The 19,618-nt window shown below is 42.9% G+C and overlaps 2 protein-coding genes across 2 annotated transcripts in view; one reads left to right on the top strand and one right to left on the bottom strand.

Moving 5' to 3' along the window:
• LOC139344013 (uncharacterized) overlaps positions 1-19,618 on the top strand; it is a 62,035-nt gene that overhangs the window by 13,894 nt on the left and 28,523 nt on the right. The window lies entirely within an intron of this gene.
• The window catches only part of LOC139344014 (alpha-1,6-mannosylglycoprotein 6-beta-N-acetylglucosaminyltransferase B-like), a 54,720-nt gene that overhangs the window by 18,791 nt on the left and 16,311 nt on the right, over positions 1-19,618 (bottom strand). The window contains exons 4-9 of the mRNA XM_070981898.1: positions 19,328-19,437; positions 17,889-17,962; positions 16,483-16,650; positions 14,925-15,089; positions 10,544-10,713; positions 967-1,098 (exon numbers count right to left, since the gene is read on the bottom strand). Of these exons, the coding sequence (XP_070837999.1) occupies positions 967-1,098; positions 10,544-10,713; positions 14,925-15,089; positions 16,483-16,650; positions 17,889-17,962; positions 19,328-19,437 (819 nt within the window). The remainder of the gene's footprint in view (positions 1-966; positions 1,099-10,543; positions 10,714-14,924; positions 15,090-16,482; positions 16,651-17,888; positions 17,963-19,327; positions 19,438-19,618) is intronic.

Raw genomic sequence — 19,618 nt, 5'->3', positions numbered from 1 at the left:
GCACCTTATCAGAGCTGAATATTCACACTGGGAAGCCAAAAATCAATTGATGTAATCCAATCTGGGAAGATTTATCAATGCCTTGCATCTCTAATCAGTGTTGGGGCAGAAGAGGAAATTAAAGTATTGGTCTGACAGTGACAGCTGAGGAGTGCTGGTCGATCAGCTGACCTTGGTCTGGAGCTGATTGAAATCTGTGGAGGTGTTCACCGTTGCCCCGCCAGAGCCTCATTTAGAGAGTTCACAATGCAGGTGAATCAGGCTGAATTATTGGGAAATACATGTCTGCTTTTCAGTTATTTAATGGATGCAGCACCCTTCTCCTCTTATACATTCAGAGTGGAATGTGGAGTGAAACAACTGACTCGCAACTGTATTATTCTGTTTTGTTTTCCTTTTTCATGTTTGCATTGTTTCTCTTTATTGGCATAAAAGAGAGGATTTGCTTTGACACTCTGACTGCTCCAGTGCTGCCCAGTTGGAACCCAAGAACAAAAACTCAACCAAATAAATGTACGGAAAGAACAGACACTGCTGGGTCTTATTGGAGTGTTTGATCATTTTCAAATACATGAGTTGTTTTCTGGCAGTTCTGTAAATAACTATGCACTTGTGTGCAGGCTAACTCATTCATTTCAAGCCGACAACCTACTTAAACTTTCCTCTGTGATGCTGCGAAAATAGGAAATGACATCACCCCAGAAGCCTGCACCTGGTTGATTGATCACTGTGTAAAGAGCCCAAATTGGATGCCTCCAAAGGGAGAATTTTGCTGATGCACAGTGAAGCTACTGGCCTGTAACAGCAAACAGCCAATAAGCCAATAGTGAAGTATTTCAAGGCAATTACCGGTAACAGAAATGGACAAAATAAACAAACACTGCAGCTTGAGCTGAGTGAAGAAACACAAATGATAGCTTTTGATGAGACACACATAGAGAACGAGATAGAGTACAGAAGACTGACTTGTGCTTCCTCAGTGACAGACCCATGTGCTGCTTCATTTGCTGCAAGCCGTGGTAGTCGGTATAGATGAGGTCAAAGGGCAGAGGTCCTGTCAGAGGGCAGCTTCCTCTTCCTGGGGGGACCCCCAAAAACCTGCAGACAGGTCAGGTGTGCTTTTAGCGTCAAACCGAGGAAACTAAATGTGATGTGGGCAAAATATTAAGGTGCAAGTGTGGCGAGCTTTTACACTGGTACAGGTGAGACTGCAGTCGACTGAAGATGTCAATCAAATTAATTAAAGAAATTGCTAATATCACTGCTCCAGTATTGTTGTCCCTGCTTAGCGCTGTCGCCTCAGAGCAACAAGATTCCCATTTCCATACATACATACATGTAGAACTGGTCCACTGCTCCAAATACTAACTGGAATACTTTCAATACACCAAAATACTTCTTAAAAAAAATCAGGTGACAAACCAGTTTCGATGGGACTGCCCTACTTTTTCATGGCTGTTTCTCTGAAGATGTGTGTGCTTGTGTGTGTTAGTGGTTGCATGTACGAGTTGATTGTGGTTGGGGGAGAGATGGACAGAGAGAGTTGAAGACAGGAAGAATGACAGAGGCCAGTTGTGTTGTGAAGCATGTCAGTGAGACGACAGCAGAGCCATTCAGCAGAACAATGCAGAACTCGATGCGACAGGAAGTCACCCGGTTCATATGCACAACTTAACATACACACACAAGAATTCATATTATCTGAGACACGCAGCATGTTCATGTAAAAACATCCTTAGCAAATACAGAGGGATGGTTGCATTTGAGCATTATTGGTGCTAAATCTGCCTTTGTCATGATGCCATCTGAGCACTTGCAACATTTGTTTTCTCTTGCATTGTTTGCTCTCTTAGCAGACTTTTTCGGCATGCTGGGAGCATAGGTCTATGGATGGCAATGTCAGTCAGCCTGTTGGTCCGCTGGTCCACCGCTTTGGTCCAGACTGAAATATCTTAACAACTATGTGACTGACATTCATGATCTACAGAGGATGAATTGTAACAACCTTCGTCCTCACAGTGAAGATGATAAACATTACACCTGCTTTGCCAGCCAGCCAAGCATTGGCTGTGCCCAAAATCCCTTGTTTATTCATTCACTACCCCATATAATAAACATTCAGCTTACACAATAGTGAGCAGTAAATTGGGATTTCTGACACTTACTAATCATCATTATTTTGTGTCATCACCGAGAGCCGTTGAGTTGCTCAACATTAATTTTCACATCTGTAAAATGTGAAGCATTATATTGCACAATTGTCAGTAGAAAGTATAAATATATAAAAGATACACTTGACACATATCGACAGTCCACAATATGAAAACAACTTTCAGTACTCACGGATCCATTCTTAGTGTTCCTTTATTTTCACATTTGTTCCACAATTCCCATTATTAATGCGAGAGTCCAAAGGCATAATTCATGATCAAAAAATTAAACGGTCAAAAAACATTTGCTGTGATGCTCTTCTTCACCTTCACAGAACAGAAGGACTCACCGTACCACCTGTGCACTATACAGTGTAATTAGATACTCCACCCATAACCAAATATTACTAAGATAAATTCAAACTAAGAGAAAAATAAATAGTTTTCTTTCCTTAATATTGTTAACATAATGCAATTCATAATTTACTGTCTACTTAAATTAAATGAAACTCAAATTCACTGTAAAACTGAACTAATAAAGACCATTATAAAATGGCTTCTACAATATGATATAGTACACTATATAATAAATAGGTTGTGATTTTGGCCACAATGGTTGATTAACACAGGGCTGCAGTAGAGTATGGATTAATCTAGTTTTAATATTGTTTTATATCATTTTCCACACACATTTACAGTAACATTCTTGCATATTATATAATTAAAACTTGTGAGATTGCATGTCAGTGTTACATTGAGATGATTCACCCTTGTTACTTTGTGGCTCTGTGCAGTGAACCAGCCCGCTTAATCAGTCTCATATACCGAGAATCTGCTGCCTGAAACATTAAGTCATAAATAAAACCAGACAACAGCAGTTACAAAAGAACCTTGTGTGACCAAAAACAGGAAAGACAGGAATATAAATTTGTTGCCTGCTATAACAAACTACAGCACAGCTTTCGAGCGTGCTGCTTTCACTTGGGATCAAGGTAGCACTTTGTTTGAGAAAAAAGCAATCAAGTGTGTCTGTTTTCATTACAAGAGAAAGTATTGCTTTGTCAAATTTCAGCAGCTCTTAAGCACAGAAACAGTACGGCAGAAGAAGTGGATGTACAGATCTGTAAAATACTTTATACACTAAATGCAGTTTATAAGATAATGAGGCATGAAACATTTTTAGACAGTCTGTAACAGAGGAACTAGAATATTTCTATAAATACAGCCTCACAGTTCTGTATGACCACTGCACACACAAACCACACACTACTGTTCTTGTGAGGACATCACATTCAGCACAGAGGATTTCTACACGTTAATGGAGGGGCTAGGAACACAGCTAACGCTAACTAATACGAACTATATTTAACCCACTAGTAATTTTAAGATTTTGAGTTTCCCCTGGCTTTGGCAGAAAATGCAATTAAGATGTGAAAAATGTCGAGCTACATCTACTGTGGCCTCTTTCATGCAACGTGATTCATTACAGGGGCTATAAAATAGATCCTGAACCGAATTACTTGCAATAGAAAATGGACTGAATATCAATTAACTAAAGCTTACAAACTGTAAACTCTCTGAGATCAAGGGAGTTTGTGGTATATAAAGCTTCATATTTCAAAGAAAAAGATACCAAAAGCAAAGAAAGCATCTCTGTGAAAGACAGAGGTGATCAAACTTGCACAGGAAGAGAAAAGACTGTGTTGACTCACTGTTGGCTGGAAAATATGGAGGCTTTTTGTGTTGTCCAACTGCAACTGCAATGAAAGTTTCTGCAGCAGGAGCCACAGACCCATGACCTTACACTCTTTCTCTCACTACCTGCTTCAGAAACACACACTGCACAACCCAGAATCCACACACACACGCACACACACACAAACACCTACAAAACAAGAGCCTATCGATCTCTGTTTGGACACTGAACATATTTAGTCAGCAGTGCAGTCTTGTGGAAACAGACATGGGTGCCGGTTCCCCAACAGAAGACGGGATAATGAGCAAGAGCATGTCAGTTTTTAGCTGCGGTCACTGAAAAGGTACACACCCAGGCAATTCAGTGCTTACACAAACAAAGACGTGCTTCACTCAAGCTGGATTTCTGTTCTCCATATTGTGGGCAGGATGTAGCCAGGTGGATACAACACTGTGCAGCCGACGGCATCTTCCCACAATAAGGGCCTAAAGCAGGAAAGCAAGTATTGGGCTAAATTTTTGGCCTGATGATGGCGCTGGACCAAAAGTTAAGGGAACACCAACGTTTTTGCAGTTCATTCTGTGAGGGACATGAATATCTGAACCGCATTTCATGTCATTCCATGGAATATGTCATCCACAGAGCCGCTCCACCAGCACGGCTGCAAACACCCAACACATAATAATGACATAGCTCTCACAAACACTATGAAATCACAGATGAAACTCATTCAAACATGCTGAAGGGGCACTTTGTGGAGCGGTCAATCATATGTGTGTGCCGTTTTCTGCGCGTGTGTATTCTTTCAATCAAGTGTGTGGTTTCACCTACCAGTTGTGTGCGTATGTGGTATAAATTATGGCTGTGTGCTTTCACAAGTGTGTGTGTGTGTGAGGTTTCACTGTGTGAGCTTTAGTTTGAATTATGGCCTTTATAGACCCTCATAGTTTAATGCCAATGTACACTAACGTGAGAGCAGATGTATTACAGTGACTGAGTGCAGGACTGCAGGTTACTGCGCTCCTCACTGAAGACCCACTGAAGCTGCTGCTGTTCAGAGGTTTAATTGGATATATGCAAATCTAGGCAAACTTTAAGGGAAGAGCAAAGGGATTAAAGTGCATTAAGGAGCCGGCAGTGCGGAAATGGGGGCACACACATAGTGTACTGTGACACACCAGCATGTACACACATACAGTATGCATACACAAGCAGGCACAAACAACTGTGTCCTCTCGTTGGGTCTTCATCTCCTGCACAGATGCTCAGACACACACACGAGATTAAAGGATAAGGCTGGCATTATTTTATCTTTTTATCATTATCAACAAATCCCATGAAAAGACCATCACCACCAATGAATGTATCTCCCCCAACAAGAACCCACTGTGCCGCCAAAACCTGACACAGCCTGTGCCTCCGCGATTTACAACTCCATTGTTTTCCAGCAACTATCCAAAGCATGTAAATGTCGTGATAATTTTGACATTTTGCTTTATTGTGATGAACGCAGCAAATGTAGTTTCTTCCTCTCAGCAGCATAAACAGACGTCATGCTCAGCGATGTCTCCCAGACACAGAGCTACTCTTCAAATATTGAAAATGCAGTTAGAGAGTTGTTTCGGAATAAATCACGCTGCCTGCATTCATGCTGATGAATAATGTATGTCACTGTGTGGAATCTTATGTTTCTGAATGTGCTTTTAAAAGGTTTTGGGCGAGTTGACACAACGGCATATGCTTTATCAGGCTCTGACCACACAGACAATGAGTAAGTAGGATGAATTCATTCACTCATTTTATTCAATAAAAAGATCAAACAACGTCAGCATAATCCTTTAAAGGACCAGTGTGTAGGGTTTAGTCTAGCAGTGAGGTTACAGATTACAAGCAATTGAATACTCCTCGCCTCATTCTCCCTTTCCAAACATGTAGGAGAACCTACGTTGGCCAGTAAAAACTCAAAAAGGGCTCTCTGGAGCCGTGTTTAGTTTGTCCATTCTAGGCTACAGTAGAAACATGCAGTACAACATGGTGGACTCTGTGGAAGAGGAGCCGCTCCCTCTGTAGATATAAAGGGCTCATTCTAATAACTCTTATTTTCAGGTGATTATACGCTAATGAAAACATGCTTCGGAATTCATATTCCATGTCTGCCAGTAGTGGCCCCTAAATCCTACTCACGGGTCCTTTAAGCACACTATGAAAGTGACTTTGATGACCTGCTCAGAATGAGAGGAGACATACGTTTTGACAGAGGGACTGCAGAGAGAAGAACAAAAGGTGCAAGATTTGCGTGCATTTCTGGACACCACTTGAGAACCACCATCTGGCACAATTTCTGTGTTTCACAGCGAGCCGCTGGCACCATGGCAACTCTCCAGTTTGGGGAACGGGAGAGAGCCAGAGCAACAAACTAGTGTAAGAGACTCCATAGTCACACTGCATTACTTCTTAAAGGAAGGGTGCATATGTCCAGCAGGGAGGGGAATTGGCTGAGGGAGATTCCAAGGGGCTGAGGCTGGGGGCAAGGAGTTTACTGAGGGCTGCAGGGCAGCTGCAGAGAAGGCTCGCAGCATGAGGGCAATGACATGGGCAGAGAGGAAGGTTGATGTGCCACTGTTTGTGAAGCAGAGGGAGTGGGGTCTGCATGCTAATCGACCACTTGAGACAGCAGGAAAGCAGGAGGAGATAAAAACTCAGATGTTGACGCTGGTATGATCAGATACAGCTGATGTGCCACTTTGATGTGCGAAATCTGGCGCAAATTTCATTTTGAAACAGCTTGTGAAAATCTTGGCTATAGCAGCGTAGGAACAACACTGTCTTATTTCCTTTTGAACAGCTAGATGTATGAAGAATAACTAGGGCTCATTATTTTCAGCTCTTATTAAGTAAAGAAAATGAAATGCATCTAGATTTATGAGGAAAAAAACCATCAACAATACAAACATCTGGGATGAATTCTGATTTGATTTTTGTGGGTTTTTCTAACTATGGGGGACTGAAACGTGAAATCAGTAATTCATTTGTGTTTTCTTCGCATTTTCCTCCTTCTACTCTAGCAGCACTTTCTGAGCTGTCAACATCACAAGAGGACCTAATTTTCTTAAACTGTGGTAAACAGTATCCTTATGCTGCAACAGTTTTGGGTGTGTAGGGACATAAAACCCCTGAAAATTGGTTTTAAAATCTTTAAAAACAAACAAAAGAAAAGCGCTGAGCCCTGTGATTGAATATGAAACATCGTCCAAGGTTATTTTTTAGGCAACTTAAGGCTCTATAGTATTCAAAATTGAGGAATATCACACAAACCAGGCACCGCAATGTTAACCTCAATTAGCCCCCTTTCCAACACTGCTGTCCTGTAGACAAATCCTTATGTTATCTCTCCTGCTCTGGTTGTTCTTCACAATATTGCTGTTTTGCTTTCCATCTCAATGCACAGAAACAAAGGCACATCAATCAGGAGGCTGCGGGCTGAGAGTGCATCACCACAACCTGAGACTGGCAGTATGATAAGGCTCCCTGCTGGAGCTTTGATTTCAAGTTTCTTATTTCACCCTGGCCTACACACGCCTGTCATCACTTCACATGTTTGCAAGGGGAAACAAGGTGAAATAACCTGGTGACTGCGTTAATGTGCTCTGTCAACTGCTCAGAAGTCCCGCTTGGCATAATTGATATGGAACGGCCATCGGCAAAATGTCTACGCACAGCGGCACGTGTCAAACCAGAGAATAAGAAAGTGTGCGAGCCTGGGATACAGCAGTGTGGAAAAACGGTGAGATTACAGACAGACAGACAGACAGACAGACAGACAGACAGACAGACAGACAGACAGACAGACAGACAGACAGACAGACAGAGTGTGAGTGGACCCATTCTGTGTGAGACTGTGAGGGCTGAGCACTAAAACACTGGTTTCCTCAGATTATCTCTGCATCGCAAGACTACAGGGTGACAGTGTGTGTGTGTGTGTGTGTGTGTGTGTGTGTGTGTGTGTGTGTGTGTGTGTGTGTCTGTGCACTTCTTCTCCACTGAGCTGAGAGAACATGCCTAACTTGACAGGCTGTAGCTACTGTACACCTCCACCCTCCTTATTCTCTGTGTTTTCTCGCTCTGTCCCCCTCCTCCATCCGCGGATCCTCAGGTGCTGAGACGCCATGCTCTGTCGCCGGCTAATTATCCGCGTCGCTCTGGGAAGGAGCCGAGGGTAGATCCCCGAGCGGAAGTGTCAGCTGTCTTTACCGCTCTGCAAACTGCCGTAGGACCCTCCCCTCGGTGTGCGACAAGTGGCAGTGTTACAGAACAGACAGGGATGATGTCACAACACTTCACTCTCCACCTCAATTACAGTAAAGCCCAGGAAAAATGACTGCACTTCTCTTGTTCTTCTATTATTGGAGCGCTCCCTCTCGCAGGAGAGTGGAAATGATTGATGGATAATACTCTCACTTTGTCACATGTCACTAGTTTTACAGGAATTTGGTCATAATCCAGTTTGGACAAATGAAACTTTTGGCCTGATGGCAACCACAAATGAAAAGTCAGGGGATTACAACAGCTGTTATAATTTGTCCTGAGCGGGATACATCATGTGGGAACCTTATATGTCTGTACAAAGTATTGTGCCAAAGCAATTAATAATTAATACAAAATATTCTTATTAATTCTGATGTGTTTTTGAATCCTATATATAAAGAGAGAGGATCTTCAAGTGTTTTCTTTCTGTGTAGTAATTGCAATTAGATTAATTGCACAATCACAACCATGCTGCATCAGCGTATCCCTTGAGAACATTTTGCAGTGTGTGGAAAGAGAAAAACGTCTTTGTTCAGAGACAGCACCTCAGTGGAGTATCTGCAGGAAAAACAAGCTACAGATATTGCTGTAGAGAAAAGACTGGCTGAAGGGGGGATGTGTGAGCAGAACTGATTTGTCTAAAGCAAGACAGCAAAGGGAGACGCCAGCCAAAGAGCTCCTCAAAGAAGCCACCGGAGAGCATGAATGTTGCCAATTAGAGGCAGTTATGTGATGCAAACCAACAGCTTGACTCCCACTGTAACTGAGATCCCGGCGTGGCTAATCTGTCTATCAGAGAAAAAAGGTTAAGCATATCACCAATCCTGGCCACATAAGAACCACAGTAGGCCATCCAGTGATACTAAGCTCCTTTCCAGAGCCTGGGTGGGAAAGTGAAGAGTAGGAAATGTAAATAGATACAAGCCTGAGGGAATCTGTGGGAGCACAACCCACATAACGATCTGTCAATTTAATAGCATGTGGGAGAGTAAGAGTAAGGGAAGGAGAGAAATGTTCCCTTTTTCTCTTCATTAATAGTTACAGAAAGGGGGATTTATGAACGTTCAGCATCTGCCATTAACCGGCCAATTTAAGAACCTCATGAAAAAGACTGGGATATGTATGCTGGGTTGTGTTTTGCGGAGCTGCGAGCTGCAAAAGAATATGGTCAGAGCCTGATAAAGCCACTTGACTTCAATTCCAGCCCTCTATTATATTTTCTCTAAGGCTGAACATTTCATTTCCTCATGAACAGAGGCCAATGTCAGCCCTAATGGAACGCCACTGCACACTTAAACAAATATACATCATACACCAATGAAATCTCTCTCACTGCTGTAGCATGCACACAAACACACACACATATATGGGCTATATTCAGTTATTGGAAAGTATCCGCCCTAAGCCTGGCGGTTGTATCTTTGTGAGTCTTTGTCAGAACTTGTGCAATTTTCTAAACATTTCTGATGGTGTTCCCAATGGAGGCAGACCGCAAGTGTTTCAATACGCCATGACACCAATTACTGGGGTAAATAATAACACGGGCAGCACAAGCATTCCCTCTGCAGCATCTTCCCCATCTCACTGATCTACCTAGTCTGTTCATATCAAAGCAGCTTTCTTTGCAGTCCAAAATTTAAGATCAAAGGGCAGCTCTAACTCATCCATGCTCTTACCTGTTCCCTACAGCAATGGACACATACGGTAGAGAGCTCAATAATGAGCGCATGTTACCGCCCGCCTGTCTGGTCTAGCTTCGCACCACGCACTGGCAGAAAAGAATCGACAGCAAATCTCGTCTTGTACATAGTAATTTTCCCGAGCAGCCAGCGTAAAGCACCTCTGAAAGATCACAGTGACGAGAAAAGTCCAAGACAGGACTGGACCCGTCTGCTTTCTGAACACGCTTGTGTGACAATCAATAGTCCTATATTTTTAGATGAAACTGCGAGTGTGTGTGTGTCCACTGGTATAAGCACTTCTGTTTGTGATGACGAGCATCGAGCCGGTTATCGCTCCGGAGTCAGTGAGCTGCTGCAGGATGGAGCAGCACAAACTGTAGAGAAGCTGTCAAGCCTTCAGGCTGAAACGGCGCTGTGCAGGAAGGAGAGATAGCTTATCTCGGTGTGGCCAAAGGTGATCGAAAACAGTGTGTGTTGAAACAGCTCAGCGGTTGGGGCTGCTCATCAGTTGCAGAATGGACAACAAAGCATTTTCATTCAACAAAATAAGCCACGAGAGTTGTTAATGGTTTGCACTTTGGGAAAAGGACAGAAGATTCCTGCCTCAAAGATCACCAGGAAAAGCTGAGCATTGTCCAATGACTTCAGCAGTCCTGCCTGCAGCTCGAGAATAACCGGATAAGAGAGGAAAAAGTCAAATCTGAGCTTACCCGTGCAGCTCTTTGAGAGAAACTGAGATCTTGAGATTGTGTCCCAGCACATGGAGGGCTGTGAGGATGTCAGCCCATTGCACCATCTCACCCAGAGGACCCCCCTTCAGCACCTTGGGACTGAAGACGTCCCCAGACTCCTCTGTTAGAAAGCCCACGTGAACGAGAATCTGAAAGGACAAGCGAGAAAAGTCAAGGCAGGAGAGCAGAGCGCACTGCAGTGTGGTGTTTATGGTAAACACTTTGTGCAGTGTTGTTGTAGAGAAGAAGCCATTATATTCAGCAATTTTAGAGGTTTGGATTAATACAGTCACCAATGCTGCACAGTGAATAATTGAGATTTTGTGAGAGCGATTTCCACAAAACGCTTCAAAGGATTCACATATGAATAAATTCAGATATTTGGCATGGATCAGTGATGTCACATTTTAAATGCAATGGAGTACAATGAAAGCCAGAGAGCAGAGTGACAGCATACTCAAACCAACACAACTCCCAAGAAAGACAATCATACTGTGCGTGGAGTTGAAATGAAAATTGACCTGCTGAGGGCTAATTGATATGCAGAACGATACACGAGCCGTTTAATTGTGATGGGGAAGGGTGGAATTTCCAGGCTGTTAAATATGTAATGAAATTAGATTTCTCAACAGATGGCATTTTTTCAATTACTTTTGACTTGAAAAAAACTTTCAAAGACAATTTGATTCATTTACTAGACCATACATTTATTCATGTTTGTTTAGGAGCGTGACAGCTCTTCTAGTAGATATCAACATGAACCCTTTCGATGCCTGTTTGCACACTGTATGAATGTACAGATGCATATTCATGTTTCATTTTATATCGACAAGGCCTGCTTTAAAAAAAATGGTGTCGAGCTCTATTAGCATCTAGACTTTCCCTATGTCTCACTGGCTGGCAGGATGCATCTGACTGAGCTAAATTGGGTTTTCAGTTTTAAATCTTATAACTAGAAATGGCTCAATATACCACATACCAATCTAATTCAAAAATTCATTTCCTATGCTGCTGACACAATGGATTTCCCCTGTGTGTGAGGCACCAAGCTGTTCAGCCTGCGGTGCTGTCCACACATATGAGCACCACATGTCAGATGTAAAACTCTCCACCTCAGCAACAATGCCAAATGTGGTCAGACAGAAATCTCCATTCGGTCGGGGAGGGTAAGGCTTTTTGTAGTTTTGTATTTGGACATAATGACTTTTGACTCACCACACACTGACAGAATGAAAGAACAAAGTAAAAAAATGAAAAAGAAGGAGAATCATTGAACAGTGTAAGTAGAACAAAAACAAGGCCCAAGGCTGGTACGACGCTTGAAGTCCAGAGGAATCACAATGAGTCCAGTTGCCCTTGATTCAACATGCTTTGGATAAACAAAGTATAGCTTACAAGCCGTGGGCAGACGGTATGTTTCCTACGGTGGCACTGAAGAGTCATGATGACGCCTGAATCTAAATGGACCAAAGTGACATTTGCAGGTACATTTAAAGCACATGGTGTTTACTGTGCTGCAGATGAGCAGCTAATTGGCCATCTAGCCTGGAAATGACATTAGCAGCGCAATTTCCTCCTGTGAATGTTTGTTTGGTGCAGGATGTGTGATGTTTGCGAGTTAGATAAGAAGGAAAGTTAAGCATTAAAGATAATGTGGCTGTTGTTCAGAGTCACTGTGTTGTATAGCAGGCTGCTGTCTGTGTGACTCACTGCTTTACGCGAATATGGTTTCAAATGAGCCGATGTTACTGGTTATATGGAAGCAGGTTCTCCATCCACACAGATGCAGAACAGTGTTTTGAAAGATTAATGCAAAGATAGGAGCTCTGTCTATCATATCACTAAGCAAACTAAAAAATAAATGGATTTCTGCCTTTTGGTTTCTGTGCATTCTTATTTGTGTGCGCTTTCCAGAGCAGATGCGTGCGCTGTAGCAGGGGAAATGAAACAAACATGCAATTTCAGTTGGACTGAGTTAGAAGCGCATGCATCATTTTACCTTCATTATCGTGTCCTAAACACAAAGTAAGTCATCATGTTCAAGCCATTGTGCTTTCAGTACAGCCTGATTGAATATGACCATCACATCACTAATGAGTCATGACTCAAACATCACATGGACACCGAGTACAGAGTAACTCAAACACGAGAAGAAACTGAGAACAGCAAGGCAGAGGAGGAAGCAGAGAAGAGAGACAGGTCCATAAAATATCTCTCTTCTCCACAAATCTGTCCATGTCTGTTCTCTCAACAGCACTCAGTGTTTCAGCGATGGAAGCCGAGCCTGCAGGGTCTGGTTAATGGACAGTAACCATTACTGTCAAACACACCATTACAATAAACAAAGCCCTCCTCTCAGTGGGGAAGAAGCAGGCATTTGGGAAGAGCGTAATGTTATTTACAGAATGGGCTTTGATTTATCCAGCTGAAAACTGGCCGATGAAAGAACCTGATCAAACTAGACACGCACGCATGGCAGAACGCCAGGATCCTGTCAGCTAGTTTAGACGAAGCAAAACACTACAAATGAATCTCTTTCATTCCTCATGTTTCATTTAAGCTTGTGGAGTATCAAGCCTCTTTTCAGCTTCAGAGGGATTTGTGGAAAGCTGTCCACATGAGCAATATGACTAGGTGAAAATGACATCTAAAATACAATGCTGAGCCACATCACTATGAGCAGACCTACCTATAATTACACCCAGCCATGATATAATACTCTATGCAGATTTGGACACAGCATGCATGCAAATGTGTAGAAAAAGGGCCAAAGATGAAGGGGCTTCAGGCGAAATAAACTTGAAGTGCCCTAACTAAGGTTGCATTTTTATTTTCATAATGAATCATGTTATACAAATGCAAATGAGTTGGTTTCTGTACATTGTCTCCCTGCAGTGCTGTTCGTTTGTGTTGAGTGCACAGTATGTTTCTACTAGAGTGCTGAGTTTGAATCAGATTTAATGCTGAAAAGAGCAACTTAACTATAATATGACATCATTTTACCAATCATTTGACTCCAGCAATTTAGTATTATCCTTCCATTGTGTTGGGGGACTCACAAGAGACAGTTGCTCACCTACAGTGTGGATGCGAAAATACTCTGAGTCACGTATAGGTTGTTATTGTGTGTGCCAAGATTTCATAGCATTAGTCATGTGTTTGTCAGCGTAACTGATCCCACATGTCAGGCAGTGATAAGAAACCTTATACGTACATAAATGGATGTGTAGAGTGGATAAGGCAGAGAGCCACACTGAGAGCTGCGCACATTATTCACCAGGACTGTGGCAACTCTGGTGGAGTTTGTCTATTTTGAGCGTGACGGCGACATATCATACAGATTATTCTCTAATCTCTGCAGGTCTGAAACAAAGCGAACAGATCGACTGGTGGAATTTCTGACTGTGTCAACCACCACTTGGTTATTCTTACCCCTGCAGTCTACTCTGGACCAACAAAAACAGAGCAATCAAAGGCAAAAGAAAACGGCTGGCACCCCACAGGCAGCAAAAGAAGAACATTTCAGCACCAAACAAATCACTGTGTCATCAGCACATCACACAGCCACAAAAAGGCAGTAACTCGACCATTAAAGGATGAAAGTGTAGCAGCGTGGAACAGTACACTTCCCTGAGAGTGGGATGGTCTGCATGATATAGAATATCTCATCCAACATAAGTGATAGACATTTAACATTTACTGTGTATCGCCCATCCTGAGGATGCTTTTCGGGATACTACCTTCCAAGTAGCAGTATTCAGTGACAGTATTTCGTAAAAGCTTTAATATATACAATAGAAGGGACCTAAAATTATCGCCATTTCTTCACACGTCTGCTCCAGCAGGCTGAACTCTGAGACACTTTGCGGAAATGCCCTTGTAAATGTTAGAGGGGAATGTGCACCAGAGCTAATCAATGCCTGCTAGGAGTTCCTCTGCATCATTATCTACTTATGTCTGTTCCTCAACACTCTGCGATTGACGCCGGGTAGCCGGGGATAAAAGAAGAAAACGTTAGTCCAACAAAATGTCACAGCTGTTCTGGTAACAGCCCGGCATGTGGGCATTAAAGGACTGTCTGGCTTTCTCAGAACTGTTTGATCCAAAACATCCTGTTTTTTTTTTCTCTTCAATGCCTAGACAGATGGATTTATGTCAAATTAGGAGCTGAAGAATATGTTTCCAGAGTCATAGAACAAAACAAGAAAGGAAATCTGTTGAAACTGAGCAAAGCCCTTTTTACTGGCTCATCATCTGCAGTCACAGCCACAACACTTTGAAAAGATGAAATCACAACACAGGCTTGTTCTCTTATCCTCCACTTTCATCCTCCAGCGTGTGAACAATGCCTCATATTCACCCTTTTCTGCTCTCTCCAGTGGCTGCGGAGCTTGTCATCCAGCCGTCGAGCAGCGGAGGCCCATTGTGCCGCCAGCCTGCGTATGCGTCTCTTCATGAAGCTCAGTGATTCCTTCCCGGTGCCCACCTGCTCCAGGAGAGTGCCGATGTCAGACTGGAAAGCAGCCTGGATGACAGGAGAAGTAAAAACAATCATTGGAAAGGATTCAGAGAACTTCTGCATGTGGCCTTTTCATAAACCAGTGTTTCGCGTCTTTATGTGAATCTTGTGCAGAGGTTCTACACCTGAAAATAACATAGAACAGGCTGGTATTTAGGTTTATAATTGGCCTAAAGCAGAAGGGTTTGGATACTAAAAAGAGCTCCAACTGCATAGATATTATAAGGCTGTTTTACACATTGTCATTGGAGGTAGTTAAGACAGTATAAAGAGCACAGAAAGCCTGTCACATCCTGTTATCTGCTCGTATCAGATAGGTTGCCTGAGGGATTCCTGGATCATCCTCATAAAGAGCCTGCTCTCATTTTACATCTCTTCCTCTGCCCACTATAATCACTGCATCACAGCGCAATACCAGCATGTGAGTATTAATCAATGGAGTAAGTGCACGGGGGAGCACAGAGGACTTATAAAAATACAGAAGAGAAACCGATGCATACAAACTGTCTCTCAAACACACATACTGTGAAAGAAACTGAGATGCTCTCTGAGGTAAAATCAATATGCAGAGCTGAACTGTACTCTCGCAATGCAGGTGAATTATTGCTCTCAAGAGCAACTTGTGTACGGCACAGCAAAATGCAGAGCACCCGAGGGAAGCCTTGGGATTAGTCTCAGTGAACTCAAGCTGGCAATTAGAGCAGAAGGTAGAGCTGCGGAGTGAATTCACATCAGGGCCCGCCATGCCGGCTGTGCGTTACTCTGGGGAGAGACGGGGAGGAGGAAACGGAGGCGAACAGTGGGATAGACCTTGAGGAGCGATTGTAAGCCGAACGCATCATGCGCACGGCGCTGAAATTAAAAATGAAACGATGCAGGGAGGCAAACAGCAGTGAAAACTGGGGCTGACAGCCAGCGCCCTGTGAGAGACAGAGTGCAGTTGGGTGTTTAGATTCTCCCAAGATCTGCTTATCAAAAAATGAAGCAATAAAGATAAGATGACGAGCAGCTCTGTAGCATCAGCGTCAAGCTACCGAATCTACAGCAGCAGATTTTTTTTTACGGTACCTTGATGTTTAGCATTCTGCTCTTTCTATTTCTCCTTTCCTTCAGATTCCTTGTCGTTGTTAAACGCTTGACACCTGTGAAGAATGTAGACTACTATGTGCCTCTTCAACCGAGTCATCAGCCGGTCCCTCTCACTGCCAGCAAACATTTTAACTGAGAGATTTTCATAATTTCTCCCCATGATCTTCTCCTCGCGAGATGAACAGATGTGAGGAACAGATTGACTGCTTGTGCTTTTGAGGAATTGCACTAGTCTGCTGTCGTGCTCTGTTCCCACCCTCCTCTCCAGCTAACTGTGTTGTTGTGGAACGATGAGGAAATGTCGTGTTACCTGTCTCTTGGGCGGAGGCTTCAAGGTGGGTGTGGCAGTCTGGTTCCTCCAGGCCAGTGGGGGGCAGAACCACTCCACCTCACTCAGGTAGACAAGGAAGGAGCAGTCGGAGCCGTCCACACCATAAAAGGCATAGCAAGGATCTGAGGTCCAACGAGCACGCATCCACTGGAAGGCAAAGAGACGGTTGTCTCTCAAAAATGTCAAGAATACTCCTTTGGAGCACAACTTCATTATTAGCAAACTTTTACATTAAAAGAGGTAAAAAGGTGTCACAAGAGTTTCTTTAAAGTCCATCTCTAAGGTCCTCCCATCATTTTGAAACTGACAAAAGGTGAACCTGTGGAACAGCGCATCGGCACTTCGCTGTCACAGTTTAACTTCAACTTCAATTTGACGCCTCTGGTCCTTTATTATGGGTTACATGCACAGAAAGAAAGATCCATTGCCTTCATTAATGATTTGCTTTCTGGGTCAAGCGTCTATGGCTTTAACATTTTTCTTTGTGGGCTGCTGGTGGTGGACATCCAAGTTTAGGAACCAGACAGGATAATGAAATAATGAAAAAGTCTGGCTTTGCTATTAGGCTGAACTAACTTTAGGCTAGATGGTTTTCAGGAGGTGGTGGCTTTTTTTTTTTAGGGAGGCGAGGATTTTCCTGAGCTCCATCGCAGATGACATGTCCGACCCTTTATTTGGTGAGCTCAAGTAACATCCATCTTACTCCCACAGGGTAGAGAGTCTTCTTTTTTCTGCCGACAGATCTGAAACTGTTTTCTGTTCAGAAATGCCTGAAACTGTGCGGTTATATCAAAGCAGGTGGGCTGTACACCCAACACAGAATAGAACAGTCTGTAATTAGTACATATTACATGTATACAGTGCATCCATATAGTGTGTGACTGATTGACTTATGCATAGAAGCTAACTTTGTCCATAAACAGGATGACAGAATAAACAACAATGCACCTTATACATGAATGTTTTTTTTCTTTACATATGCTGTATTTGTACACGTGGTAGACTGTTAATGCGCACCTCTTAGCTGCAGCTATATACTGAACAGATGGTGCATGGTTTTCACACCTTTTGTCTCCAAAATGTTTTTTTTTTTCCAATTCCTCACTAATTTCAATACATGTTAATTAACAGCCTTTTCAACATGCTGTAATGTTTATTTTGCTACTTGACCTTGTTTCATTACTATTTTCATTCTTGGTGTTCCTTGCTGTCAGTCAGAATTTGTTGCTCAGACAACCCGGCTCTCTACGAGGAGCCTTTATATATCCTCTTATCTTAATATACAAAATTCATGTTGCATCAAGGTGAACCACCAAGAGAGGACAACGTGATGCTTGCTCTGTGCGTAAAATTGCTAGGACTTAAAGTGAGATCTGAAGACTTACATCCATCTTGCTGGGACAGTCTGGATAACGGGGATCTTTAGGAGTCTCACATTGTCCTAATGTTCCATCCCTAACTGGAGAAAAGAAAAATGCAGGGTATTTTTCAAAGCCTACACACACAGAGACCTCACAAATCAGCAAAAAAGTTGTTTGGATTTTTTTTTTTCAGTCAGCACATAGAAAACAAAAGTCAAACAAAAAGAGGAGGGTGAAAAAAACAAGCTGGCAAAGTACATCCAGAGTATTAACTGTGTTTTTGGTTGTTTAAATCATGTTGTGTATTACTTTATTCCATTATCTAGAAATTCTGTTGATATATCAGAGAGCTGCATACAACTGATAAGTATGAATAGATAGAATCACTGGGCTTTGAGCCTCTCGATTGATCATTTATCAAACAGGTCTTTACAGCATTTCCCCCACGCCTTAAGTCTGATCGTCTTTTACATTAGAGCATATATCCTCGTGCCTTTAGGGTGAGCAGAGATACATTAGAGAATAGAGATAACAAGGAGCTAACAAGCTCCTGTAAAGGCTTGGCCTCCCCTGCTGAATGGCTGGTCTCTGTTCCATCCCACTCGCTGGATTTCTCTTCTTGCTCCCTGTTTTTCTTCTCTTCCCATCTTTCCTGTCTCTTCTATTGCTCTCCTTCCTTTTCCCTTCTTTCTTCTCCCAGCACTAGCAGGGCTAATTAAAGGAGCAGTTGCAGCTCCTCGGCCAGCATCCCGCCAAGTGTCACAGAGCGCAACCACGGACAACCAACTGCCAGCCATTCTGTCTGATTAGTGTGATAACGACGGACCTCTCACGATGAAAAGCGCTATAGCCTGTCACTGACAAAACTTAGCCGGGTCTAGATCAACCTCTTTTTAAATAATATCATACATTATGACAACAGACAAATTACCTGACGCTACTTTAATGAGACAGTGAGCTGAAGAGTCATAAAGTGCAATGTAGTCGATACAGGAGAGGAGTTGAATAGTGAATTAAATTGCACTGTCTGATTTCCATTCTGTGCCCAATAAAGAAATTGAGAGTGAAGGCTAATAAAGAAAGCAGACAGGCTTGGATCCCATTAACTAGGTAGCAATTCATCAGTATGATTTAAGCATCCTTCATTCGCGTGGTTATGATAAGGCAACAACAGAGGAGCACTGTGCTGCATAGGAGGTCTCCCACCCTGACACAAAGAGCGGCTTGCTACTTGAACGGGTAATGTCGCGTGAATAATGTCTGTCATGTTCTATATGATCAACCAGCAAGAGCACGTTAGACATAAATTGTGCATTCAAGTGTTAGACTGGATCCAGGTTTGACAGTCGGGCTTAGAGGAGAAGTGTCTGCAGATTGAATGGATTTGAGATGGACGGGGGGGGATTCATCTGAAGGGCTGGCTGGTGTGTGTGTGTGTGTGTGTATGTGTGTGTTTCAAATACCTCTATTGCTGGCCATGCTGCGCTGTAGGATTTGCTCCACCCTCACTGCCAAGTCGGACATGTTCTGGGCTATGGCCTGAATCCGCTCCACTAACCCTATGGGCTGAATCCTGATCACGCACGGCACACACAAACACAAACAGACACATACAAAGAATAGGAGATTATCTAAAAATATGCCAGCAACAACCATCTATAATTCTCTTCAAACTGCCATCAGGCACCTTCAAAAGAAACACTATCTTTCTTTTATAGCTTCCCTTCATCCAGCCGTATTTGTTGTTTTCCACC

Source organism: Chaetodon trifascialis, chromosome 15 (assembly GCF_039877785.1).
Source record: "Chaetodon trifascialis isolate fChaTrf1 chromosome 15, fChaTrf1.hap1, whole genome shotgun sequence".
In the NCBI taxonomy this organism is placed as follows: domain Eukaryota; kingdom Metazoa; phylum Chordata; class Actinopteri; order Chaetodontiformes; family Chaetodontidae; genus Chaetodon; species Chaetodon trifascialis.
Note: the sequence above shows the minus strand (reverse complement) of the source record. Positions and strands in the feature narration are given on the sequence as shown.